Source organism: Paroedura picta, chromosome 4, assembly GCF_049243985.1.
Source record: "Paroedura picta isolate Pp20150507F chromosome 4, Ppicta_v3.0, whole genome shotgun sequence".
NCBI lineage: Eukaryota > Metazoa > Chordata > Lepidosauria > Squamata > Gekkonidae > Paroedura > Paroedura picta.
Window position 1 is genome coordinate 90908565 of NC_135372.1, and position 27991 is coordinate 90936555.

The 27991-nt window shown below is 46.1% G+C and overlaps 2 protein-coding genes across 16 annotated transcripts in view; one reads left to right on the forward strand and one right to left on the reverse strand.

Moving 5' to 3' along the window:
• Window positions 1–4139: 4139 nt before the first annotated feature.
• On the forward strand, window positions 4140–19490 carry HYI (hydroxypyruvate isomerase (putative)). Of its 2 annotated transcripts, none has more exons than XM_077334107.1 (8): window positions 4140–4454; window positions 5490–5601; window positions 10058–10172; window positions 11327–11405; window positions 11575–11624; window positions 11843–11912; window positions 12168–12302; window positions 14982–19490. In XM_077334107.1, the coding sequence occupies exons 1-8, from the start codon at window positions 4256–4258 to the stop codon at window positions 15056–15058; spliced, it is 837 nt and encodes a 278-aa protein (XP_077190222.1). In that variant the 5' UTR covers window positions 4140–4255; the 3' UTR covers window positions 15059–19490. The 2 variants fall into 2 exon arrangements, with proteins under 2 accessions (XP_077190222.1, XP_077190223.1); XM_077334108.1 differs by lacking the exon at window positions 14982–19490 and adding an exon at window positions 12538–12789 and having other exon boundaries at window positions 4141–4454.
• SZT2 (SZT2 subunit of KICSTOR complex) overlaps window positions 13480–27991 on the reverse strand; it is an 84481-nt gene continuing 69969 nt past the window's right edge. For 11 of the 14 annotated variants that reach the window (XM_077334098.1, XM_077334097.1, XM_077334099.1 and 8 more), the window contains 17 exons: window positions 27601–27767; window positions 27202–27299; window positions 26209–26341; window positions 25939–26063; window positions 25716–25825; window positions 25408–25590; window positions 25034–25304; window positions 24596–24675; window positions 22605–22730; window positions 22258–22460; window positions 21938–22031; window positions 21697–21777; window positions 21346–21420; window positions 19912–20125; window positions 18679–18862; window positions 16510–16632; window positions 15429–16314 (listed from right to left, as the gene is read on the reverse strand). In XM_077334098.1, the coding sequence (XP_077190213.1) occupies window positions 15429–16314; window positions 16510–16632; window positions 18679–18862; window positions 19912–20125; window positions 21346–21420; window positions 21697–21777; window positions 21938–22031; window positions 22258–22460; window positions 22605–22730; window positions 24596–24675; window positions 25034–25304; window positions 25408–25590; window positions 25716–25825; window positions 25939–26063; window positions 26209–26341; window positions 27202–27299; window positions 27601–27767 (3153 nt within the window). Of the gene's footprint in view, window positions 14123–15008; window positions 15078–15428; window positions 16315–16509; window positions 16633–18678; window positions 18863–19911; window positions 20126–21345; window positions 21421–21696; window positions 21778–21937; window positions 22032–22257; window positions 22461–22604; window positions 22731–24595; window positions 24676–25033; window positions 25305–25407; window positions 25591–25715; window positions 25826–25938; window positions 26064–26208; window positions 26342–27201; window positions 27300–27600; window positions 27768–27991 lie in introns of those variants that run through there. The other 3 variants (XM_077334103.1, XM_077334101.1, XM_077334094.1) reach the window with 2 other exon arrangements.

A 27991-nucleotide genomic window follows, 5' to 3' on the forward strand; every position in this document is an offset into this window, starting at 1 on the left:
AACCTCTCTGATAGCAATTCAAACAAAAACAACAGCAACAGCTGATTATTCGCTTGTCAATGCTTACTGGACCACGAGGAAATCATGTCCCAAGAAAAGGCGGGCAGGACCACAGGGAATTTAAGGTCTTTGTATTCCTCCAGAGAACCAGTGATACAGGAGCAGAGGCACGACATACGGCAGCTGTTCATACCTGAACTGGCTGACAGGATTGCCTAGGGCTAAGTATTGGGCTGACAGACCGCACTGTACTGCCTAAGGAAAGATTCACCTGCAAACAACATGTGGCATCCCCCCTTCATAGACACTGGACTCGCTTGTTTATTCTTGTGTGATCCTCCATCTTCCCCCCTCTCTCTTTTGGTTGGTTGAAATATCATTTGGCTACATGACAGCATAAAGCTTACTCTAAGAAGAACTACCATGTGTGAGTAAGAATGGGCAAGCACCCATGTATCTCACCTTCTTTACTTCTGGATAATCTAGAATTAACAGGCGACCTCATGGGTGGTTACTATTTTTCCTCGCTTTTCCTAAGTACATGCTGGCTGGGGGAGTTTAGACCCAGCTGTCTATATGGCTGCTATATTGGCAGCAGACAAGGAAGTATACTGCCAAGGGACAAAGGGGAGATAGTAAAGTTGGTTGGCGGACCAGGTGGCATTGATTGGCCAAACTGAGCCTGGAGGTCCCAAATTATTCACCACAGCCTCCTATGTTCTCTGTATTGTTAATCAATATAAAGGGAGAGTTGACAAATGCAGATAAGAACAATATGTCTGCTGCTAGCTTTGAACCGCTGGCGAATGTTTGCCAATTACTTTAGTAGTGTTCTCTAGGAAATGTTTTTAAAGTTTAAGTAAACTGAATTGCCTTTTACCTTCTTCTTTTGGGCTTTGTTTTAGTGTCAATCCTATATATGGAAGCTATATAAACCCGTCACAACCTGAAATAAAAGCAGGTGGGCACATGGAATTTCTGGAATATACACTATTTTCTGCAATGAATGAATGGTGGAATGGAGCTGCTGGAAAGCAGAAACCCCATTTTGTAGTATCAGAACTAGAAGGACTTGGTAAAACTATAAAAACCTTAACCGAAGAGAATATTAATTAAAAATATATGTGATGACAAAAACTAGCATTTGCATGCAAAGATGAAGAAAGAAGAAGAGCTGGTTCTCTTATGCCACTTTTCTCTACCAAAAGGAGTCTGGTGTCACAAATTATCGAGAGTTTTTATAAAGGTGCCCTGATCAAACACACAAATACATGTTCCACAGGACAGTCGATAAGGTGATATGAGATTTGCTAAACTGGTGGCTGGAGGGCAAGAAGGGTGTTCTTGAATTCAAATATCTGTTTTATTCAATTGTTGTTCACCGTCCCGAGACGGCACTGTCTGAGAGGGGCAGTATACAAATTGTTTAATAAAGAAATAAATAAACAAGGGCAAAAGGACAACTGAGCAGTTTTCTGTTTGAGATCAAAACACCTGAGAAAACAAGATGTTGGTGACACGTAATAGGAGTAGGTTGTTGTTCTCAAATTTTACTTCTGGGCTCCCAGAAGTATGCTGGACTTCATGGCTCTTGGGTCCAGGCCAGCAATGCTCTTTTTCCTTTCTTATGAAGCACGTTATCATCACGCAGAGGACTGAAGGGTTTGGTCTCTGTGAACGGAGGTGCTACTTGATCTTAGAGACCCACTGCAGCATTTATTGTTGCAAACAGTATCTTGTAGCACCATAGCAGAGGTTGTGTGAAGATGGTGAGTTCCTCTGATGCAACCGTCCTGAAATAAGCATTGAATGGGATGAAAAGTAAACTATGTTGGAAAGAGGAGGAAAACAATGGCAAAGCTACATGCAGAGGTTTGTGAACAGTCCCTGGGGCAATTCTGTGTTTGAATGCCATCCTGTGCTGGTGCTTCTGATCTCCTGGGCTGCCATGTGAACCAGGAAGGATCAGCTAGGCAACTGGCACTGTATATGACTTGTGGGCATCAGGTGCTCTGAATCAGCACATCTGGCACTTCAAAAACCCTTATCTAGAAGCAGCACAAGACAACATCCCCCTGGCTCCTTCCCTCCTGGGCTCTATTTTAGCTGATTTGCTGCTGGGATATAGCATATAGTAATCACAAAGCAGGCCACATCAACTTGGAGCAGGCCCCATTTTTATTAGTCTGCAATGTCTCACAGCACTGAAAAAAGGAAAGATGGGCAACACAAAGGTGAGGCAAAGCAGAAGAGCCAATGTCCCAAAAGCCATTCCTGTCAGTTCTGGGTAATAAAAACAAGGTCTCCAGGATGCAGAAATTCACTAGAGATTTCAGTGGATGGTTGGTGTTTGATGTATGAGGCGAGTTAAATTGGTATCAATAAATACTAACCCTGGAATGACGTTCTTTAATTATCAGCGCAGATTATACATCACTTCAAAGCAAACAAACAGCATGCATCGGGCCACAGAGGAGCCGTGCGCAAAATGCAAAGCAGAAACTGGGCACGGCAGTGCCGCAGAGCAGCTAAAAATTGCAAAGTGCATGGTTAGGAGGGTGTGCAATCTTGCAGGATACTGAGCAAGAGCCTTAATTTCTACAGACATGCCTCTGAGATGGCCCTGACAACAAAAAAATCATTTGGAAGGTAGTAGGGTACGTGTGAGGATGCCTGTCAGATAGTAATTGGCAGAAGGAAATGGATTTTCACCTTCCCTTATTATGTGTGGCTTGGCCAGGTCTAGGTTAAGAGCAATAGCTTCTAATCTAGCAAGCTGGGTTTGATTCCTCTCTCCTCCACATGCAGCCAGTTGGGTGACCTTAAGCTAGTCACAGTTCTGTTAGAGCTGTTTTCACAGAGCAGTCCTGTCAGAGCTCTCTAAGCCCCACCTACCTCTACTGTGGGGAGGGTAAGAGGTGATTGTAAGCCACTTTGAGACTCCTTTGAGTAAGTGAAAAATGGCGTATAACAACCATTCTTCTAATTTATGCCAAATTTAAGAAGCCCCCAAACATTATTAAAAATGATATCGTATTTAGAGGCCCTAAACTGTAGTTTAGTCTGTGCATAAATCTAGCATATAGATTTATATTGGCTTGCCTATACGTTTTCTGGAGCTATTGGGTTTCCCAGTCTGTTTCCTGCCTGTAGCACACTCTAGCCTGAAGTGCACAGACTGGCTGGTCTTGGAGTGGTATTGAACTAGATACCAGACTAAATTCACATCACATATACCACTTAAGGTGATTTTCAGCACCTCTCCCTCTTTAGGTGTCCATGTGTGGAAAAAACGGAAAGGCAATTTTAAGTGTGCTTGTAACAGGAGTCTGAATCGATTTATGGCCATGCAGGCAGGTTGACAGACAAAGGCATTTCAGCTTTCCTCTGCTTTACAAAGGACATGAGATATTGGTTTTAGTCTCTTTTTGCTTTGTGATTCCATGATTTTTCTTTATGAAAGGGTCATGAAATGTGAACCGTCTGGATGAAAGGAACTTGCCTTTCTAAGGAGATATCTGATTTCGTTATACTTCATCCTGCCCTACCCATTATCACACCTCCAGTAAAAAGACAGGAGGCCTTTTAAAACACTGATATAAAGAGAGAGAAGGACCACATAAATGGCATTTTCCTGGAACCTTCTGCAGAAAGCAGCCGCTTCCCTTTAGGCCTAAGAGCCAAAAGGGTTCGGCTGAACTGGCAGTCACACGATTGCTTACAGCAGCAGAGCCAATTGCCCCACATAACATTCCGCATCCCCCATTTTGGGGACAGAAAATATGGGATCCAAGACAATGTTCGCCCGGACCTTGGGAACAGTCTTGGCTGCAGGCGCTACAAGGCCGAGACGGTGAGAATCCGTGAAAGGCGCCAAGGGTCAGAAGGCGCGTGTGCAGGCGGCACCGAGGGCGTGCCGAGAAGCTTGCCTGCTCCAGATCTGCGGAAGCTGGCCTTCGACTTGGCTTCAGGCGGCACAAGCGTGTGTGACCGTGCAGACGTTCTGTGTAAGGAACACGTGTCCTAAAGACAGACCCAAGGCAGGCAGGGACCAAGTTCGGCAAGAACTCGGGCGCTCCCAGGCCCAGGGCCCTCCCCCGGAGCAGGCGCGGATGGGCACGCAAGCGCGGCTCCTCCTCCTCCTCCTCCTTCTCCTTCGCAGGCCGGGAGCAAAGCCTCCGCCTCGAGTGGTCGCCTTCTCGTCTTGTGGCTGGGCTGGGGGCGCTGTGCTTGCCGGTCGTCGCCCCCTGGGGCCATGGCTCCGTTGCGCTTCGCCGCCAACCTCGCCTGGATGTTCCAGGAGCAGCCGACGCTGCCCCAGCGGATCGAGGCGGCGGCGCGGGCTGGCTTCGCGGCCGCTGAGCTGGGCTTTCCTTACGCCTGCAGCGCGCCGGAGCTGCGGGCGGCGGCAGAACGGGCCGGGCTAGAGCTGGTCCTGCTCAATACCCCGCCAGGTACCCCCCCCCCAGCACCCGCACCCGCACCCCAACCCGCAGTGCTGTCCGCTGTCGGGCTCCCCTCGCGCCTCCTGCCCTGAAGCCCAGTCGCGACCCAGTGGACTTAGGCACCCAAGAGCGCGCTCTGTTGGGCCACCTTTTCCTTCTCTGAAGAAAAGGCAGACATGCCCGGGTGAAACGTCTTTGCTTTTCTGTCCCAGGAAGAAAGAAACTTCGTTTGGTGTATTCATTTATTTCTGTCCCAACTTTCACCCCAGTGAGGATGCCAAGCTGCCCACAGTCTGGTGTAGTGATTAGGAGTGCTTTCTAATCTGGCAAGCTGTGTTCGATTCTGCACTCCTGTACATGCAGCCAGCTGGGTGACCTTGGGCTCGCCACAGCCCTGATAAAGCTGTTCTGACTGAGCAGTGATATCAGGGCTCTCTCAGCCTCACCCACCCCACAGGGTGTCTGTTGTGGGGAGAGGAAGGGGAAGGCGACTGCAAGCTGGTAGAGAAAAGCGGTGTATAAGAACCAACTCTTCTTCATCAGTCTCCTCTCTTCCCTTTTATCCTCACAACGATCCCTGTGAGTGAAGTTAGGCTGAGAGTGTGTCACTGGCCCAGCAAACCTCCAGGGCAGTGTGGGGGTTCTGTCCATGAAGAAGGAACCTGGGTGCAAACTCCACCTTTCACTGTCATTCTGCATTCCAGCATGAATGACAGAATATCTTATCCCGTTTTCTTTCACCAGCATCACTGACTTGGGCTTGCAGTCACTGTTGACTATAGGCCAGTTATCTTCTACCGATAAATTATCTGGAGCAGGATGAATCTGAGACCCCCTGCGAACCAGGGATTCAGGGTCTCCTCTTTCCTAAATGTCTGCACAGACTCTTGCATGACCGACATAGGGCACTTGCTTCATTAGAGACAGCAGGTGTTATGTCACAGAGCCTTTTCTACCTGAGTTTGTTACCCTTAGGCATCATGTGGTTTGCTGTGTGCCTTGCCACCCTTGAGGCTTGAGTCTGTTCACTACACTTTTTCTCAGGAAATGCAGAAAAAGGTGACAGGGGCCTCGGTGCCGTGCCTGGCCGCCAGCGTGAATTCCGAGAGGCCCTAGCCTTAGCCGTGCAGTATGCCAAGACCCTGCAGTGCCCAAGGTAGTATTATGCTTAAGATGTTTACTGAACCAATAGTGGATTAGTTCCTGTATACAACACAACACCAGCCTTGCCCAGTTGTGCTCAAAGGGGAAATTGTTGTGCTCAGGAATAGCCAGAGCAGAATCATTTTGGGATTGTCACTTCACTGAAGAATTTTTTTTCCACAAAGCTTTCTCTTACATCACAGCACTGCTGGTGGGATAAAATAAAAAGGTGCTGCCTTCAGCATTACAGGCCTGTACAATAGCCAAGCTTGTTTCTTGCCCAGGAGAGTGTTTATGGTGGCACTTTCTTTGCCTTGTCTGGCATCTTTTATTTCATTTGTAGCTCCTCCCTCTCCCCTCTGCAGTGAGGATCCAAAGCAAGTTAGGCCATTCTCCTCTTCTCCGTTTTATCCTCACAACAGCCCTTTGAGAATGGCCAGGTGGAGTGTGTGTTACTAGCATAAGGTCACCCAGTAAGCTTCTATGGCAGAGTGAGGATTCAAACCTGAGGCTCCCAGATCCTAGTCCTCTACTCTGACCCCTGCACCAGGTTGCAGTCCAACACTACACTCTAACCAGTACTTCACACCATCAGTTTTATAAAGAGAGCAAATTGCTTTTTGCTGTCCCTTCCCATTCCATTGCCAAGGGTCTTCGTAATAAAGAGCAGGAAATAAGGAAAGTTTATTTTAGCACTTGTTAAGGGAACAGCCTTAGGCCTATGATCTGTTTCACATTTCAGTGAAAACACAGGGTCATTCCTCCCTTCTCTTGGACCAGGGCTTAATATGCAAGGAAATCTCTGCACTGGAATTTTTTCTTGGGTACTGGTTACTGCTAGGGGTGTGCATTCAGCTAAACTATGGGCCCTGTGGGAACTTTCAGCGTTCTGCAGGGCCTGCAAAATGGAGATCTTCTGCCAGGTCTTTGGTTGAGGCCAGAGCAGTGAGGAAGATCTGCCCCCCCCCTCTCCCCGCTCCTTACAGCAGCAGGAGCAAAGATCAATTAGCACCTTCTGTCTCCTCCCCCTCTAGGATGGGTTATCAAGGGGTTGTTCAGATCAGGCTTGAGTTTTTTGCTGCATCTTGTTTAATTGTGTTTACTAATTGTGTGTATCATTGTTTTATGGGTTTTATTTTATGGTTTTATTGGGGGGTTTATGTGTTGTAACTCACCTTGAGCCTCTGGGGACAAGCGAGTAACAAATTTTAATGATGATGATGATGATGATGATGATGATGATAATGAAAAATACCTTATGGTATTTTTCAGTATTTTCTAAGCCAAATACAGATTAGAGAATCTGATTTGGGTACCTGATCTGAATAAAAGCCAATTAAAAAAATATTGGAGGAATTTTTAAAAACTTTTATTCAAGGATTTTTAGAAAACTTATTCAGCTAAACTGATCAGCTGGGGTGGTGGGAGCTGAGAGCTGATCCTCTCAGGTCTGCATGTGATGGAGAGAAATCTTTCCTAGCCCCACACAAATCCAAGAGAGCTGCTGCTATGCAGCAGTTTAAACCTCCAGTCAGCAGAAGTCTTTGGCTGGGTCGTAGGGGTGGGGAGAACTCTGTGTTTTTGGAAAATCCCAGATCTTAATACCAACTGTGGATTTTTCAGAAATACAAAATTTTTCTCAGGTCTGATAGACCTAAGCCCAAAAAAATGATTTTTTTTGTACACACTTGGTTACTAAAGACATTTCCCTCATTATTTCATCAAATTAAGATAAGAAATGGCAGTACAAGCATTTCATTATTATAAATAGTTCCAGGGATGGATTTTTCCTGGGAGGATTATGTAGGAATATGTAAGGGAAATCTTAGGAACACAGGTAGGTAGGTGGCGGTGGGGAGAGACAAGGTCACTGCAAAGAGGAACAAGAGTGGGAGGTGGAAAAGTGAACTTGCAGAAGATTGTTTCCTGTATGTTTTTTGTGCAAAACATTTTTGAATTTTTGAAGAGGCCAGGCCAGAAGGCAGGGTAGTGGTGTTACTCAAATGGGCTTGTAGACCAAACTTTACCGCAATAAAGGGGAACTCAGTGACAAAGACCAAGAATTTCCTTACTAAGGCCCTAACAATAGCCTTTTATAATGTGATGATGAAATGAGAAAGGAGTTCGGCAAGGCTGTATACTGTCGCCTTGCCTATTTAACTCGTATGGGGAGCACATCATGAGAAAGGCGGGATTAGAGGAGTCACAAATTGGGATCAAGATTGCAGGGAGAAATATTAACAACCTCAGATATGCAGATGATACCACTCTAATGGCAGAAAGTGAAGAGGAACTAAAGAGCCTGTTGATGCGGGTGAAGGAGGAGAGTGCAAAAGTTGGCTTGAAACTCAACATCAAGAAAACAAAGATCATGGCATCCGGCCCTCTCAATTCCTGGCAAATAGATGGGGAAGAAATGGAGGTAATGACAGATTTTATTTTCCTGGACTCCAAGATCACTGCAGATGGGGACTGCAGCAAAGAAATTAAAAGACTCTTGCTCCTAGGGAGTAAAGCTATGGCAAATCTAGACAGCATCCTAAAAAGCAGAGATATTACCCTGCCAACAAAAGTGCGTCTAGTCAAGGCAATGGTCTTCCCAGTTGCAATGTATGGCTGTGAAAGTTGGCCTATAAGGAAGGCTGAGCTTCAAAGAATTGAACTCTGTTGCTGGAGAAGACTCTTGCGAGTCCCTTGGACTGCAAGGCGAACAAACCGGTCAGTCCTAGAGGAGATCAGCCCTGATTGCTCCTTAGAAGGCCAGATCCTGAAGATGAAACTCAGATACTTTGGCCACCTCATGAGAAGGAAGGACTCCCTGGAGAAGAGCCTAATGTTGGGAGTGATCGAGGGCAAAAGAAGAAGGGGACGACAGAGAATGAAGTGGCTGGATGGAGTTACTGAAGCAGTCGGTGCAAGCTTAAATGGACTCCGGGGAATGGTAGAGGACAGGAAGGCCTGGAAGATCATTGTCCATGAGGTCACGATGGGTCAGACACGACTTCGCAATTAACAAGAACAACAATGTGATGAAAAACATTTAGACAAACATAGATGTCTTTCGATCACCACAGACATATGTTCTCATATCTGTATAAGCACATTTTGTCAAGTGTTAAGTATAAATATATATATATGTCTTTATGTGACAAATTTATGGCTTTCTGTAGACTTAGCAAAAATAGTTCCTTTAGTTCTCTACTTCAACATTTTTGCTTAATCAGCTGGGTTCCCAGACATTTTTGCTAGACATCCTTCCACACACTAAAAAGTTGGAACTTAGCCAGTAAGCTCAACCCATGCACTCTTCAAATGGCATGAGCTTTCATGAACTTACTAGCTTGCCTATCAGCGACTCGAGCCAGGAATGGGAAAAGGCAACTTGGTCTAGACACAGTGAGTGGCTGAGAACAGGAGCACATCAGCAGGAGGAGGGGAAAAAGCAAGAAGAAGCAAAAAGAGAACAAAAAATGAAAGGAACATTTTTCACCCACACTATGTAATACTAAGTTCTGAAGGAGGGAGCGAAGGCTCAAGAGCCCTGTTTCATCAACTCTCCCAATTCAAACCTCAGCCCGGGTCCTGTTGAGAAATACATCATGTAAATTAGCTAATTTTGTCAACCTTTGTGTTAAAGTGTTTCTGCATTAAAAACTTATTCATGCATTCAAAATTACAGAGGTCTAATGAAAATATATTGCCATTTTAAAGTCTTCTGTTCTCTGGAGGCATCATAACCACACTTCATGCGTGAAGGGGGTGGCTTGTCACTGAAAGCCTGCCCCCTCCCAAGTTGGCATGAACAGCTGCCGCTTGCAGTGCAGCCAACAGGATGGTTGGAGAAAATGGGAGTGGACCAAATGGGGGGCGTGGTTGACCATGCTGTATTGACTGCATGCTAATAAAGAGAAGCTGGGCAGCAAAAGCTGCTGAGACCACAAGTGGCACATGCTCAAGACTCTTCCAGGCATTCTCACCACTATTACCAGCCCTGCCTCTCTTTACAAGATCACTGCCTTGTCTAGGCTATTTGGGGAGCAAGCAAAACAAAGTGGCACAGCTCTTTTAATCCCCTCATGCCCTGTTCATTTTCTGGATTAATTAATGCCAGGCTGATTCTTTAAATACATTTAATATAAGGGATATATTTTTCCCATCCTCTCTAAAGCGATTCACGCATTGCGATGACGACCATTTTAGATTCTCTTGCGATGCCTGCACCATACTGAACATGTTAGCTGGCCTCACTCTGAAAGCCTTGGAGAGGCAAGATGATGTTAGTTATCCATTGCTGGAGGTCACTTCATAGGCCAGTGCACAAGCAGCAGGCAGCTTTCACTGAAGTTGCCTTGCAGCAGTTGTCTGTTTTGATCTGAGGACAAAGAAATCCACTTCTTCTGCCACTTAGTCAATGCCAGAGTCTGCTAGCTCAACTTCACTTCCACCTTGATCCGCCCCTGTGTTTGTAGGATTCACCTTATGGCTGGACGACTTCCTGTGGGGACTGAGCGGGAGGCAGTGTCTGCTGAAATGGAAAATATCTTCATAGAGAACCTCAGATATGCTGCTGACATCCTGGCTCAGGTAGGGGTTGGATGTATCCAGTCATATAGCTGCATTTGTTATGTTAGCAAAGGGAGTCAAGGCAAGGACCCCATGAAAATTGGTTTCATAGGTTAATAAGAGCCCTCCTGAAAACCAGCCCCAATGGAAGAGAAGTCCTAAATGGTCCAAGACTGGCTTGGAGAAGATCCAACCCAGTTGTTAATTAACTACAGACAGGCCACTGTAGGTGTGGGCACACAGAGGAGGAATGCTGATTAGGGTTTGGAAAAGAGGGCAAAGAGGAAAAGACTCATGGAGAGGAGGAAAAGTCCATTGCCAATTTTTCTGGTCTTTGGCAAATTAATAGGACTGCATACTTGGTGTTTTTTTTATGTGGAACACATCTACTGCTGTACTCCCTATAACAGAAATGATAACGGATGTGACGTCTGTAGTCTGGCCTTAGGGAGTGCACCAATAGATGGTGGCGGCAGCAACAACAGAGCAGGGAGGCTCAGAGCTGGGCCTCATAAGGTGCTCTCCTGTGGCGCTACTCATCTTCCCAGGCTGGTCCTACCCTCAGGAAAGCAGGACCAGCCTTGGAAGAGGAGAGCCGCAGCTGACAGCGGCAGAGCAGAGACTCAGCTCTGAGCCTTGCTGGGTGCTCTGCCGCTGTCAGCTGCAGCTCTCCTCTTCCAAGGCTGGTCCTGCTTTCCTGAGGGTGGGACCACTGGAGCTCCGAAGGAGCCCTGCAACTTTGGGCAGAGGGCTGCAGAACACGGCAGCCCTCCTGCAAGAGGTAAGGTGAGTGTGTGTGTGTGTGTGTGTGTGTGTGTGTGTGTGTGTGTGTGTGTGTGTGTGTGTGTGTGTGTGGGAAGCAGTCTGTATGTGCATGAGTGTCTGAGAGGTTGGGAGGAGGGACCAGGAAGGAAAGTATGGGGAGAGGCATAGTGGGAGTGGGAGGAGTCTGTGCCTGCCTGTGTCAGAGAGGGAGGGGGGAGGGACCAGGAAGGAGAGGGAAGGGGGAGAGGTAAGTCAGGAGTGTGGGGGGAGGAGTCTATGTCTCTGTGTGTTTACGTGTTTGTGTGACAGAGGAAGGGGGCCAAGATCAGGGAGCCCCAGAGCAGGTATGTGTTCTACATACCCTGTGATAGTCAGACTCTCACTAGATTTATTTCTGTCTGGGTTTGCAGCAAAATCTGATTGGGTTACTGGAGCCTATTAACAGTCGGATTACTGATCCCTGCTACTTCTTGACCACCCCTCATCAAGGTAAGCCAAGGCTTAAGGTTTCCCCTTAAGAGGCAGGGAGGTTTCTTTTAAAAGATGTTCCAGGACTGAAAAATAGTTGCTGGGCCACTGAGACCCAGTAAGATAAGAAAGGTAGATGATTCTATTTCTGAATCAGTACTGGTGATACTAGTTTCCTGTGTTCCTTCAGCTGCTGCCATCTTGAAGAAAGTGGGAAGTCCTAACTTGAAGCTGCAGTTGGTGAGTCCTGCATTTGAAGAGTAGCTCCTAAGGTGCTTCCTAGTTTTGTACATTAGCTGTAGCCAGTGTCACAGGCTCAGAGTAATTAGCTGACTGGCACAGCATATGGCCCATAACCAGAGGCCAAGGGAGACACTGTATTTTGGCAGGTAAACAGCTTGGAATACCTGTGCTGACCTTGGGCTAAAGAGTTGTAAATTCTGGTATGTGCTCCACAGGACATTTTCCATTGCCAAATCATGGATGGGAACCTGACTCGGAACCTGGAAACATATTTCCCAATTCTTGGTAAGAACGAGAACGTGGAGTTGAATGCCTAGAAATCATTTTACAAGTTCATTCTTCAGGTCGTATGTTTATAGTCAGTGCCCTCTTCAAAATTGGATGCCTTGGTGCAATGGGGGCATTTAAATAAAAAGACTAGTGGTAGGCCTAACTGCAATAGGATTTCGGACATGGACGAAAAATGCTGTCCATAAAAGGATCAGGCAGGATGCTAAATCCAGTCACTCCTTCATTTCTGACTGATGTCTTCCTCGGCAGGACATGTCCAGATTGCTCAGGTACCTGCACGGCATGAGCCTGACAGCCCTGGAGAACTGGACTTTCCCTACCTCTTCCAGCTTCTGGAGTCAATGGGTTACAGTGGTTATATCGGATGTGAATATGCTCCTAGAGGTGAGCCTGCCTTTGTCCTAGATGGAGAGCTTTAGCCAGCGTTGAACTCACAAGGAGCCACTCTCCTTGCCAGGACCTCTCAGTGCGGACAGTGGCAACCCAGCCATGGCTTCCTCACCTCATGGGCATGGGCTTTACTGGTGCTCAGCCTGAGGCAGCTTTAAGGTTACCTAAGGGTTTTTTATGGGCCCTGACTCTTGCCTGCAGTTTTGTTTCATGAACGCTTCTCTTGTAGGAGACACAGTGAAGGGGCTCGACTGGCTGCGTTCATACTGGAAGAGTCATGGTCTGCATAGTGGTGGAAGCTGAAGGGTTATGCTCAGGGGCTGAGAAATGAAAATAAAGTGCATCAAAGACTGAATGAAAAATGTTGCTTTGTTATATTGTGCCTCCCTGTGGGTACACGGCTGTAACAGGCTGTTGTTGTCTTCTAATAAAGTGGCTCTGCTGGTATATTTAGTACCACTGAGATCCCAGAACTGCTAAAGCTCTACTCCCATGTCACTTCATGCATGTGAACAGATGGTATTCCTTACTCACAGTTCTCCTTGTAAGAGGTACTCTCTGCCTTGCTCTTTTGGAGTGTAGTTTTGTCTGCAACGGCTCTCCCCCCCCCTTCTTAATTACAATTATAAGGGCTAACCTCTGTAGGAGTGAAAAATTAAGTTTTCACTGGTAGACAATACTACAAGCTTGCCTTTGCTTGCTATAAAGAATGGAAACTATTTGTTACAAAGGGAGGAAGGAAAATCCCTGTCTCCAGACTAAGCTCTTTAGTGCCACCTAGCGGCCCCCATATGAGAGTCTCTGTATTCCAAGGGGCATCCAGAAACACTCTAATTTTCAGATGAGACTTCATGCTGCTCAGTTATGTTGCTGCTTGAATTTATTAAATTCACCCACAATCCTACCTTGGGGGAACACAGCATCTATTGCTGAACACCTCAAGGCCTTGGGCTCCAGCATAAGAATCTGGTTGATCTTAATGATATAACTCATCCATGCCTGAACCAGCTACTTTGGAGAATTAATTAGCATCGCCTGCAAGAATGGGGTAGGAATCGGGCAGCGATCCCATCCACCAAATCCACTCCAATCCTAGAGGCACGCAGGTGGGAACAAGTTCTGCTTTTCCTCTAAGGACAAATGCAGCAGTTTGTGGCAGAAGCTGACAATGCGTTTTACAAGTAATTATCTGCTTTATTTAATTTACTGTACATTCACCTCATATAAAACAGTCCCATTATTGTGCCATACCCTCCCACTGCTAACCCTGCCCCCCCCCCAGTCACTCTAAAAGGCGGGGCCAACTCTGCCCCACTCCATCAGTCTCTTGTCCTGATTCCGGAGAGCCTAAAGGCAGACGCCTAGCACTGACCAAGCCAAGGATGGCCTTGCCCACCCAATGAGCCTCACTGAGTGGTTGGCTTGTGAAGGTGTGAAATCCTCCCTTCCTGCCCAGCAGGGCAGTCTGTGCTTCAGAACCTCCCACTCCCATCGTGATTCCATACAACTCAGCCAGAATCCTTCAAAAGGGTCTGTCCTCCTAGCTGGCTAATTGTAGGCTCATGTTCCTCGCAGTCCATCCTCCTGCCACCATAAGCCTTCTCCGTTGTTCCAGCCCCACTGTTGCTGGGGCTGTACCACATGCCCCAAATGAGAGGGACCAGCCAATACTACAGCAGCCCTGTCCAGAGGTTGAAGCAAGCTGTGTTTATGACAGATTCCAGATGGTGGTATGTGGACACCAGCTGAGGCAATGGGCTTTCGCTGTTCTGGGGTTGCACTGGAAATGGCTCCCGAAAAACCACTGTCAGACTCTGCAACAGAAGATTGTGGGGTTATTAGCTGCTTTTATAGCCCACCTTTCTCACCAGGAAGGCGGATTACAAATATGAGATGAACTGTTAAGTCAATCAGCAAGCATATTATGTAATATGATAAAAACACAAATCTAACAATAAAGATTCCTAGGAGAACAGACTAATGCAGTGGGGCTGAACAGGTTACAGGTCCATGAAAGTCTATAGTTAGTAAGTGAATGAAAATATAATAATTCAGTCCAACAAGAAGGATTCTTAATAATACTGTGGGATTGGGAATGAAGAATTGGCAAAACAAACAAAAATATTTAAGGCAATGGAATAACCAATGCAGGTAACATTATCCTGCATATAAAACAAATCTAACAGCGAGATTGTTAACAAGACAAAATAATGAAATAGGACTGGGAATTGGAGAACTGTTCAGGGCAACACAACAAATAGCAAGGAAAGTTTTTTTCTTTATATAAGTCGCCTCCTGAGCTGATACATTATATGTAGTTCTGAACAACTCTGTTTTGCACATTCTGGGAAACAATCGGTTCTCAGCATCTGCTATTGTGTCTCGTATGCTGACCAGTAAAGTCCCAGGGTTGTCTTTTTTCAGCAGCATCTTTTAGAGATGAATTTTCAATAATAATTCTTGCAGTCCACACTGGGCAATTGTGCAACACGGAAGTGCAGAACTATTCATCAATGGCAGCAGCTCCTCAAACTCCAGTCGGAAAGTGGGCAGCTTCTGCTTGTGGTCAACTGGCTTAAGTGCCAGAAACTTGTCTCCCAGTGTGCTGGGAAGTGCTTTTCATGAGCACTTGGCAAAATCTTAAATGTCTGTCACTGTTTCCCCTTTGAACAGACAGCACGTGCAAGCAATGTTTCTTACCGTTTTTCCTGAATGGGAATCAAGAAATACAAGAACAAAGCAGTCTGTGAATTTCTGATTCAGCACGACCTGCAAAGAGAGGGCAACAGTGCTGCCTCAGGAGAGAGTCCCCACACTACAGCAGTAAGCAAAAGGAAGCAAGGAACCATCATTTGACCTGCTGGGAAAATCAGGGATGATAGGAAGGTAAAAAACACTCCATAGTACAGATACTACAGAATGACTAGAAATCTCCTAATAACTGATGCACCCAAAATGAAATTCTGTTAAGTGGGATCAACTCTAATAACGGGTTGAAGAACCATCTTCCCTGGAGGGCTTGGAGTGACAAGGAGGACATAAACTCGGTAAGGATACTGCAGAATGTAGTCTCCTAACAGCCCACACTCTCAAACGGAAAAGATAATCTGTTAAGTGGGATCAGTTTCTCTTCCCTGGAGGGCTACTGGGCAGGGTTCTGTTTCTGACTGGCTTGTCTCTAGGATCTCTCAGTCGGGGTGGCCTAATTAGGAGGCAGAGACCCAGCAGGACAAAAGGCTGCTGGAAATCATTACCAGATACTGGGTGCCAGCATCTGTGTTCTGGAAGTGGCGGCAGCTCTGTGGGAAACGACTCAGAAGCACCTTGATGAGACTCTGGTACCAGGAAACAGTCATGGTGAGAAAGCAGCTCTGCCAGGGACAGAAAAGAAGGAAGCTGTTGAGTTTGCGGATGACCCCCATGGAGTGTTTCAAAACAGCATTCCTTCCCACTGGCCATAGGATCTGCTGAACGTGACCAAAGCATAAACGGGTCTGACCCAGCCCAGCCACTCACCAGCTGGGGATCGATGTCTCCAATGGACTTTCTGTGCACAGCATCCAGCAGCTCCTCCAGTTCGGCCAGGGAGAGCTTGCCCATCTTGAGCTTGTCAGAGGCAAGGGGCTCAAGAAGGAAGAGCCGCTTCCAGAGGTTGTCACGGCGACAATGACACTTGGCAAGCTGCACCATGTCGCTGAGCTGCTTCTGGGCGGCAGCAACCTCTGAGGCGAGGAGTGGGAAGAGGGGGGATGTGTAGAAGAGGCCAGGGCCCACCTTGACCTGGGGCCCTCCTGCATAGAACTCGCCACTGTTCTCCACCTCCTCCCAGGGCTCTGGCACTTCCTTTCGCTGCCATCCATCCTCTGCTGTCTCCCAAGCGGCACGTCCCACAACTGGCTCTAGTGACTCCCGCGGCAGGCGTGGCAGCTTTTTGAAACGCCGCATATCAGCAGTTAATCTTGGGAACAGTTCCCGCTGGCTTGTCATGATCACATAGAAGTTCAGCCTAGGACAGGGAGGGAATACAAGGTTGCCATTGCAGCTGCTTCCTCCCCAAGCAACTCCTCCAAATAGAAGCCCTTTCCCTCAACCTCTACCCATAAGTGACCTAGACTGCTACGTAGCGTAGCCAAAACAGTGATGTGTCTCATACTGCTCTCCCAAGCGGGCATACTTCTGCCAGCCATTGTCCAATTCTCACCGTAGCATGTGTCGCTCAGCCTCGCTCTGCTCCTCAAAGGGTGCTGCGCTGTGGCACACAAGCAGTGAGACATCAAAGTCGTCATGGTGACGTAGACCCTCAGAATCCTTATAGGAGCCAGAACTGTAAGCACAGAGTGGTGTAAGGGAATCTCCATGTGGTAAATGGGTTAAGGAGGGGAGTGGGGGAGGAGACAGATGCAGTTTTTTCAGCCCACTGCAGCCAGTAGTTCAAATGAACTAAAAGCGTGACAGACAAATCCAACATATACTTTTGCCTCTTGTAAGCGAACAAATCCACCAACTATAAATATACATATGGCCTGAATCATCACAAATACAGAATCGTAACGTGCTTCAGACAGCCTTTGGGGTCATGGATATGTGATAGCACCATTGCCGCATTATCGATTTTGAACCAAAGACATCGAATGAGTTTGGAGTAGCAGAATGTCAAACGTATTTGAACCCCCACCACCATCTGAGTGATGTAGGAGTCCTTTTATGTTGGTTTTCCTGGTCAGATGTACTTATTGCACAACTAATATCTCCACCCTATAATTCATTTGTGTACTATAGTTGAGTCTCTATATGTTGGCTTTCTGTGAATTCTGGCAATGATCTTCAAAAACATGGCAATTAGGAAGTCTGCTATTGGCAGTGTCTGCCTTCTGTGCCGGAAAAAATGTATGCACACTTATTTGTTTTGTGCAAGGGGAGTGCTGTGCATTAGAATTTTCCTATTCTGAATAGTCAAACCTCCTCCCTGTAGTGAATGCCTAAATCTAGCTTTAGGGAAGCAAATACTTTACAGGAATACAAATTTCAGGATAAAATGATACAAAACTCATTTCATTAGATAGTGAATATGGAAGTGAGAATAGGGATGTTATCATGAACCAGCTCATGATGCTAAATTCTTCAGGAGTTTGTGACTCTCCACATATTTCCCAAACCTTTAGTCCAGTTTGGGGCCATTTAAACACAGCAGTTGAGCAAGGCGGTCAGCCCATCAGCCATATGGTTGAAATGGCTGCGAACCATTTCAACTATGATACCTTGTTTTGATTTCCCAACCCTTCCAAGAAGTGGGAGTGAAACAGAACACTAAAATGGCTGTCAGCCATTTCAGCCTAACAGCCTAATGAGTTCACCCGCCATGTTGTAAGGTTGAAATGGCTGCTACCATTTAAACCTAACAGCTGACAGTTGGATTTTGCTCCCTTTGCTTACAAGCAGGGGGAAACAAAACTGATTGCTGAAATGGCTTGCAGCCATTTTAGCAGTGTGTTTCACGTCCTCCTCATTAGCAAGAAATCAGTTGAGTCATTTTAGTAGGGTTCAGGTCTTTAGTTTGGGAGTACTCTGAACTGGAATTTTCTGGTTCATGCCCATCCCGAATGGTAAGTGTCTCATATTGAGGACTGGACAGTAAAGGACTGCAGCCAGAAAGCCCAGAAGACACAGTCATGGGCCTAATATATAGGCTGTCAAAAATCAATCTTGCCTATGCTGTAACAGGAGTGCCAGTGGAGAATGAATCACATGATAAGACATGAATGAGGTCTCCTCAAGAAGATAATAAGATTGCTGCTTCTGTGGAGGCAGCTCCTTGTAAGAATGTGACTAGAAGCAGCAAGAATGAAAAGTGGCACTCAGTAGACCAGGGGGAACATCAGTTGCTGGGGGAAAATCAAGTTGCTTGCCCAAAGCTCTCAAAAAGGTTCAAAAGAGTTTCATGTTAGAGAAAAAAATCCCCAAAGAGGTGAATGTTTTCTCCCTATGCTCTCAACTGTCTGCATTAGCGGAAAGTGGCTGATGGAATAAATGACAGTTGTTTTGGACTGGCTGTGAAGTCCTGAGAGTCAACATAGGCGAGATCTGGTAGGCGTACCTGTAGCTAAAGTATGGAACAAAAACAGCCATGTTTTTTTTTTAAATAAGGACTCGGAGTAGAAAGCTTTTAAGTGTTCCATTTACCGTAATCCAAAACACATTTTTGAAGGCCTGGACACAAAATGACAAATCGTGTTACTGCTAGAAGCACAGTACTCAATGCCCTTTTAAAGAATTACAAAACAACTGTAAAAAAGAAGCTGACCAAAAGGACACTGGCAGCACAGGGAGTAAAGAAACCAAGGCTTGTTGACACAACTAGGAAACTACTCACCTGTTCCAGATGGAGACTAGGGCATACTCATTTTGCTCCGGGATGGGGGTTCCCTTCCTGCCCTCAGTGCTAGTCCCTGGCCTGACCATACGCAGTGGCTTCATATGGTAAGTGCTGGCATGGTCAGTTATGTAGTTGTAGAGCTGATGAGCTGTGATGGTATTGGTAGGCAAGGCCAATGTACCTGTGAAAGGAAAGGCTGCACATTAAACTGCTTATCGCTCCCTTACCATGGCTCTTTGGTGAGGGTACACAAAATAGACTGTAATCTTTACAATATGTCATGGAATATATTTCTACAAACTTGGGAAAACTGACCTTATATGGGGGAAGGGTGTCCCTCCCACTCGCTATTAAGTAACAGCTGACTGATGGTGGTCCCTGTGGGTACAGTTTTCAAGGTGAGAGATGTTCAGAGGCACTTTGCCATTGCCCACCTTGGCATCATGACCCTGGGCTTCCTTGGTGGCCTTTTCTCCAAATACTGACCAGGGCCAACCCAGCTTAGCTACTGAGATCTGATGAGATGTGTCAGGATTCATCTTAGAAATAATATGATTCTGCCCAAAGTTCAGTAGCTGCAGATCTGTGTGTATATTTTATAGCTATGTAATACATATACAAACACCCCTCCATCCCTCTATACAGAGTCCTATTCACTTTGTAAGTCTGACATGAAGAATGTACAAGCTTTCTGCTCACTCTTGTATATGCATAACCATGTATCTTTATCTATCTGGAATTATGTGGTGAAGTGGAGACAGATACTGTGCAATTTGGAACCAGAATGAAATCCTATCTTTCAGTATTAATTGTAGATTGTTCACTCCTTGGACACAGGGAGCTGTATTTTTTCTTGGTATTGAAACTCTATAGTATCATGTACACGTAAAACTGCTATACTAAGTCAGACCACTGTTCTATCAAGATCAGTATTGGACATTCTGGCCAACAGCATCTCTCCAGGGTTTCCAGCAGAGGTCTTTCACATCACTACCTAATCTATTTTAAGTGAAGATGCCAGAAATTGAGCTTGGGACCTTCTTCATGCAACACAGATGGTAGCCACAGTCCCCTTAAATTGATGGTATTGTATAAATCAACCCAATTACTATCAGGATCCTTATGACTACCATATACTATAGCTACCTACCGGGACTAAAAGGATAGCCTTGGGTGGTCATCACAAGAGCTATTGTTTCTAGGAGCCTTCCAGATGTCAAGAGCACTTACCCTGGAAGATGTGGTTACGCCCAAACTTGGGGATGTCCGGATGCTGGGCAATGAAGTCTTCCAGGAATCCCGTGAGGTGATAGCCTTGTCGCAGTGCCATGTGGGAACCAAGCAAGTATTGGTGCACAATGCGCAGGTGGAAATCGTAGCTGAATGAGTGCACATGCATGAGATCACGCACCTTGTCACATTCCTCCGTGAAGAGCATAGAGAGCTAGGAAGAATCAAAAGGACACCAGTCTGGAATCAAATGCCTAGTATTATTGCACAGTTTAGGTGAATGGATCAGAGGTTTCAGAGAAAAGGGGGTGATAAAAGCAGCTGGGTTGGATGCATTTCTCAGGACTGATACTCTCCAATCTAGGCAACAGTTTAACTCCTACTGAAAGTATCTATGACAGAAACCTTGACCAGAATCACTGGGCACAGCTCCCTCATATTACATGACTTCCCTTGTTCTGTCTTTAAAGCACCAAGGTTTAACTTGCACATCCCTTATCTATTCAGTCATCTTTACAATTAACCCAGAGAATCAAGCTCTCAGTTTTACACACCACAAGCCAGTATCCCACGAGTCCAATTTTTCCTTCTCTAGTATTGCTGTACTTTGCAAGTATGTCAGAATGCAGAAACTTGGCATAGGTCTCTTGTGGTTACTTTTGATGATGTTCCATGGAGCGTCTCATGAATGAAAACTGATTGGTTTAATTAAATAATCTAATATTTACATAATTTATTTAGTCTCCCTTATAACTGAAACATTCAGCTTTTTTGAGTTGCAGCTGACAAAGAGCTGGTCTAAACATGACAGCCCCCATGCAGAGGCCACCAAAAGGCACTTTCTTATGTATTAAGCTTAACATTTATGTATTAAGCTTAACATAAGCATAACTGCAAGCCAATTCTCTGTGATTTAGGCACTGGCTGAAGTGACATACAGATGCTGCACATACAAAGATCCCGTCAAACATTCTGGAACACAGCAGCTACACACACTGGAGAAGGAGTCCATATATCACAGTGCTCAGGATAAATTCACTGCTGCCTCCAGCAAACTGGAATTCAGAATGTCTCTTGAAACTTTCAAAGAGTTTCCTCTAAAATAAAGACTGGGCCAATTATTTTCTAGGCAGGAAAGAAGGAAAGCAACTAAGTGGAAAGTTCATCTTGAGTTGGCCAAGCTCTCCCTCGGGGAACTTCCAGTTGTAGGGGAGGGAGGCTAGTGCTGCTTCCCCGACAGGGGAGCATAAGGAAGTAAAGCACACTGGGCAGGACACCTGCCCTCTCTTAAGACACAGCCAGGAAAATACATGAATTCTCTGAGACTTCAGATTCCCACCTTCCTCCAACAAGTCTGTATTGGGACAACATCTTCTAAACTAAATCCTGTCCCCTGTGGCAGGCCGTAATCTGGGCGTAATCTGGCAATGTTACCTGTGAGTTGACAGTCTGACCCATGGGAATCCGTGAGCACTCCAGTGCATATTGCTTCACACAGAAATAACAGCCCTAAGGAGAGCAGAAATAGATGAACTATTGGCTAGGACCTGGTCCAAGTAGACACACTTGCCACCTGCAACATTACCTGCTTCTTAGACTGACTAGCTCAACAATGCCACGGCTGCCTTCCATCAGAGTTGGACTAGCTCACCCTGTATTTCTCCTCATCAAAATGTCAGGCCTGCTAACTTATTCACCATACGGTAGCTCACTTCTGGGGCCGGTGAACACTTATACCCACTTTTGCCACTTAAATATACTGGAATGGGAGTTATTTCCACTGACCTGGAACGCCAGTTCCATCAGCACGATGCCCCCTGGCAGAGCTCTTTGCAAATGGTATGTAGTGACAGGAGGGCTGGTACTCTGGAAAGCAAGCATTTGCACTGATTTTATGTCAGAGCAGCTCTCTGGTATCTAGGGATCATCAGTTGATCCCTGTTGAACATCCTCTAGCGGGCTCTCAACTCACCAACCCTCCCTCTGATGAGCAGGCCGTATGGGCTCACTGTTCACTGTTACTCACCTTTGGACTCCCATCAGTCTTTGGTCTGGTGTATGAGAAGGATCCTCGCCCTTCACTGCTCATTGCTGCCAGAGCTCTGATCCGACTTGTACTGCTGTAAACCAAAGGTTATCACAGAAAAAAGATCGTGGATCTGTGAGGGCAACCTAACCAGACCGGACACCCCACAATTTTTTTTCTTTCTTTCTTTCTGTAAATATTTCTAAACCTCTCCAAACCTTTCTGCAGCAGATCCTCCCATGCAGTCAGTCACCTCCTGAAACAGAAACTCCCTTTTGTTTCCAAATTTAAGAGAGCCCCTGCCTTTAATCCCCACTGACCTGCGGGTGGGTGAGGCAGGGCGCACTTGGACCAGGATGAAGCCCATGCTCTGTAGGTACTGGATATACTGCTGCAGGAAAGTATGGCACAGCTCTAGCAACCAGGCCTCATCCTTGGTCCGACATGGCAGCCCCTCTGTAGAGTCACAGCTATGACTGCGGTCCCTGCTGGATGCTGTCGAGTCATTTGAACGATGCCGCTTCTGCACAGCAAGCAAGAAAATAGACAGTGACCTGATGTTTTTCAAAGTACCTCTTGAGAAAGGGCCTTGCACCAAACCCCAGGAAACAGCTTTGATTACACATAGTAAGGAAATATACACAGACCCTTCCCCGCACTTTTTCACCTTTCCCTCTGGCTTGCCCTGTTGGTCAGCCTGGATTTGCTGCCGGAAGGTAGGATCAAAGAGCAGTGGGGTAGCACAGTAGTGGACCAAGCGCGATGACTGCTTCAGGGTTTCCAAATCTGCAATCTGCACATACACAGACATTCAGGGGTAATCATCATATACTTCTGGGCTGTTATATCGTCTAATGGGATCGATCCCTCTTTTACACACGCACTTCTTGGAGAATAAAGGGGATGGACATGATGATGATGGCCTCATCTCCCCAAGGTTTTATTCCTGGCTGCACACAAAGGCATGACTGCTTATCTGGAGAGCTCAAAGAACTGAATATGCAGTGCCTCACAAGAGTCCAGCTCCTTTTCATTTCTGATAGCAGGAAACCGAGTCTCAGTTCTGACTCCTCTCTTGGTTATTTTGAAAGTGTACAAGTTTGCTTCAACTGTGTCTATGCCAATAATTTTAAGCAACGTGAATTCAGCCTGCTGCTGTAACAGTTGGAACATAAATGAGTGACTGTACCGACACACCTTGCTGTGTTGCATTTTATTTTCTTTCATATTTTAGTTCATAACACTCCTTTTGTGGTTTTGTAGCTCACACATGCAGGGATCCAAATGGGAATGATACTTGAAGCAGGCAGCCAATACATCTACCTGTATGACTGACATACAGGCCCTTGAGTCTGCTGTTTCCAAGAGCCAGGAGGACAGTGTTTGCTGCCTGGAAATGACAAGGAGACTCTGCCTAAAAGTTAGCACCTTTTAAACAAGGTACTAACTTCTCTAGTATAAACATAGAAACAGCCATTTTCATAGAACAGATAGAAGATTAAATCAAATATTTACAGTATACCCTGGAGAAGTTTTACGACAAACAACTTGGGGAAAACAGCACTGTTTGGTCTGGGAAAATAATCTGATGTGCAGATGTGCCGTGGTTTATGCTAGAAATTGCCCCACTGTTTTGGATTAAATAAATGAATAATCTTGATGTACTGTGACAGGATCAGATGTTGGAACCCAGCAGTACTCAACTGCGAATGCAGCAACATGTCCAGTTTAATATCTCCCATCCTGGTGAGCTTCTGAAAATTATATTCAGGACTGATTCAAGTGGGTAGTTGGTCTGAAGTAGCACAACAAAAATTGAGTCCAATAGCACCTTTAAGACCAACAAAGTTTTATTCAAAGTGTGAGTGTCCGTGGGCAGGCACACTTCCTCAGACAAATGATTCTTGTTCCATTTTGTCTGAGGAAGTGTGCCTGCACAACAAAGCTCACACCTTGAATACATTTTAAAGGTGCTACTGGAATCTATTTTTGTTATATTCAGGACTGTTGTTCATAGACATGCCAATTGCACAGAGACTCCTATTAATTGCTAACAACCAAGGGCAATTCAAAATAGGTGAGTGGCCTCCACGCAATTCCAGCTGACCATCTCTAGACACAGAGATTATGTAGGAAAGTACATTGCCTGAACTGGCTTTCCTGAAGACATTCTTGCTACAAGATACATTTCCCAGTACTGCTGCAATCATGCAACAGGGAAACTCAGGTTTCATAATACAAGGCAAGGGACCGAGAGGGTCCTGTTAGCAGCATCACATCATTGTCTGGGCTGTTTTCTCCTCTGCTTGTGGATGCTTTACGTTCAGTGTGGCCAGCTGGTCAAATTCTTAGGCAGAATCCAAAAGGTCCTGAGTTTGTGGCTTGGGGCTTGTGTTAGCCAGCCCAGAAAATCCAAACCTATCCAAGATGTGCTGGTTTTGTTTTATTTAAACTGTATTATTGACAGGGGTTGTCTTATACTTCAGATATTTCAGTAAACTGCTTTGGGTCTCTTTGGAGAGAGAAATGTCCAAATGAATAAACACTCATAACCTTCTCCTGTACCCTCTGACCCCAAGAACAAGGCCATCTTAGAGAACCTGGATCAAGCCCTCCACTTTGAAGTAGTGTCCAGTTTCCAAGTCTCTCTGAACTCACACTGATGGGCATGTTGGACTGTGCGGACCGCTGCTGCCACGTCACAAAGAGATTCTCAATCTTCATCTGTTTCTCCAGCTCTGTGGAAGAGGAACAGGAGCTGAGGAGAACAAGGCTGGACCCAAAGTCTGGTGAACTTTCCTTGCTGAAAACGCAAGCCTCCCTTGAGCTACAAATGGCCAAGATACCAGATGCCTTCAGGAAACCTACCACAGAGGGAACCAATGCTGTGCCTGTTCTAAGCTCTTTCTTCCACCCCCCATTATCTTCTTGTGGCTAGCACTACTTCTTTGCTTTTAGTTGCCTTAAAGAATTCTTTCTTGGTCAAGAGAGATTCTTGGGACATTCCCTTTAGGAGCCCCCCTCCCACCGGACCCAGCTAAAGAAATATTCACAGCTGCACAGGAATCTCTCCCTTACCCCCATTTTCCCATTTACCTTTCCTTTCTATGCTCTTGATCTCCAGGAACTGAGCTCCATGCTGGGCCACACGGTCAAGGCCACTCAGCTCTGGGTTCTGATGGACAGGTCGATTAACTGAGACATCACGAAGGGCCTCATCAAAGGGTACCATATAGGGAGGGAAATGCAGGGGTGGCAAGATGCGTGCAGAGCTACTGAGCCGACCTTGTTCTTTGCTGGGGGGAACACTGGAACTGCGGATCAGGGCATCCACATCCAGGGTGGAGTTCAAAAAGGGATTTTGCTCCTAGGTATGAGGAGTGGAGAGGAGAGAGAAAGTCAGCGTGAACCAACCGAAGACAGATGGTCAAGTGGCAGTTCAGCATGGGAAGGCTGAGAGCCAGGGGTACCTGCTTGCTGTCCTCATGCCACGGTGTGTCCATGTAGCAGTAGTGGTGGAAAAGCCCGAGCTTCTGGCTAATCAGGCAGTGCACAACATGGGCACGGGCATTCTGCCACTGCAACAGGCGAGTGAGGGAGTTGTTCAGGGCACTACCCAGGTCCACAGACCAATTGTAAGCATAAAGAACCATCTGGAAGAGAAAAGGGGACAAGTATACCCAGACTTGCTCTGCTAGCCTAGGCCAAAATGACTCCAAGGCTCTACCTGGGCCCAGAGGTTTGTACGGGCCAGGCACTAGCCCTGCCTGTCACACACCTTTTTGTCAATGATCTCCATGAAAAGGAATCTTTGCCGAGGGACCACATCAACAGCCTTCTCTGTAGTGCCAAGCTCAGAAGCCTCAAAGCGCTGGAATCCCTTTAGGACTGAAACAGTGCAGAGGAGGCAAGAAAGCAGAGTTTATTGCTGATATTCCTGACTAGCTCCAGAGGCAGCAAGAGCATATTTCCCCTTTTTGGTTGTCTACACTGCCTTTCACCTTGTTCTGTGTTGTGACGCCACTGGTGGAAACTACGCCCCAGCAAGGTGAAGTGTCGAATGACAGCTGGTCGGGCACTGGTGCCTGGCAGGGAATATGGCACAAAGGCAATTCCTTGGGGACAGCTGTGGGGAAAAAGACAAGGAGCCTCATGGAAGAACAGTGACGTCCACTCCCGTGTATTATTCTCACCCTGCTAAGGAAAGTTCCCAAATGGCATTCTGAGCAGCACCCAGCCAAGCTTCAAGGCACTCTTGCTCCCGCACCTACCTGACTCTTTCAAATACTTTGACCGAGGTGTCACTTGCCAGTGTGGTGACTAGGCTCACCACTTCCACCAGGATGGAGGGGAGGAGGAAGCGAGAGACACTCTCCAAGGCACACTGTTGTACAGAGGGACACCCTGCCAGGGAAAGAAAATGCCATTAGGGAGAGACTTAACCAAATGCCCAAAAAACTTTCAAGGGGCAAGGGAAAGACACACAGTGGAATACTTAGCCATTTAAAGGGATTTTAAAAACAGTACCACGTCAAAATATCCTATACAGAATTGTGAACCAGAAGAGAGGGAGACTATAGAGAATACCCTAAACAAAGCAAAGCCATATTCTTACATAGAATCATGGAGTTGGAAGGGACCTTCCGGGTCACCTAGTCCACCCACAGTGAGCCCAATTCCATTCCCAGATGATGCCTTCCCATGGGGAAAAAGAACTCTGGCATTCATAATGTTAAGCAGCATATCTATTATATATTCCCTCCCACACCCCCTTCTTTCTTTTTCTGCCCCAAATTCTGTGGTCTTCTTGGTCGTGGCACCAAAGCTCTGGAACATTCTCCCCAGAGATATTTGTTTATCCCCTCCTGTTATCATCTTCCGCTAGCCGGTGGAGATTTTTTTTGTTTCACTTGGCATTCCTCCAGTCGCCATTCCTTTTAAACCAATGTTTTAATTGCTGTTTTTATGTCTTATATGTATTTTAACTCTGTTTTAAATTGTTCTAATGATTTTAATTGTTTAAAATGCAGTTTGTGTCATGAATGTTTTAAATTGTTTGCTAGAAGACAGGAAGGTGGGTTATACAATTTTGTTAATAACAGCAACACTTGTTTTCTTTTATTATTATTATTATTATTATTATTATTATATCCAGGTTAGCACAGTATTTAAGTATCTGACAGGAACTGGAGTAGTGGTGGCATGGCCGCAGTCCGACAGCATGCATGAAAAGCGAAAATATAGGACCCAGGTTTCATACATACCCAGGCGGTTCATGAATGCCATCCAGAACTGGCAGGTCTGACTGAAAATTGGGTGCAGGATTCCTGCATCTCCTTCCTCTAACTGGCAGGTCCGACGTCTGTGAAGAGAGCACCATTACTCAAAGTCAAGCCCATGAGGATCCAGAAAGGAAGACTCAGACCAAAGGGCAACCCCTCACTGTAATGCACAAAAATCTCTAGTGCTCAGAAAGCAATAGAGACTGTTCTAGCCGGTCTGCTCTCAGCAACACTGACTAATAGGCAGGGGTGCACCACCTCCTGGGGGCAGAGGTCCAGGGTCTCTTTAGACAGAAGCTGTCCCCTCCAGACAGTGAAGAAAGCGCTTCTTCCTGAGCTTCCTTGAAAAGAGAGAGGGGAAAGGGGAACCGAGATGCTTGCCTCTGGGCCTGCCCCTGTTCAACAGCTGCTGTAACACGCTCCTGGCTCAAGGGCTGTTTTACATTCTCAGTCTTGTGGCGACGGCGGGTGCGACTCTCTTCTGGCCGCTCCAGCACAATGTCATCTGTGGTCTTGGGGCTTCCTTGCTCCACCATCTCTGGTTTACTCTGAAAATCAAGGGCAGGTATTGAAAAGAAAGATCAAGGCAGCCACCAATGGTTTCAGGGCTGACTGTCCACCCCTCCAGCAAAGTTCTGTATAAGGTGACCTTTGTTTACTAGTACTGTTATTATATTTAGGATTTATATAGCACTTTTCATATTTCAAAACACTACATAGATTATTTGTACTAATCTTTAAAAATAATAATACAAGGGACCGTTAACCTTGT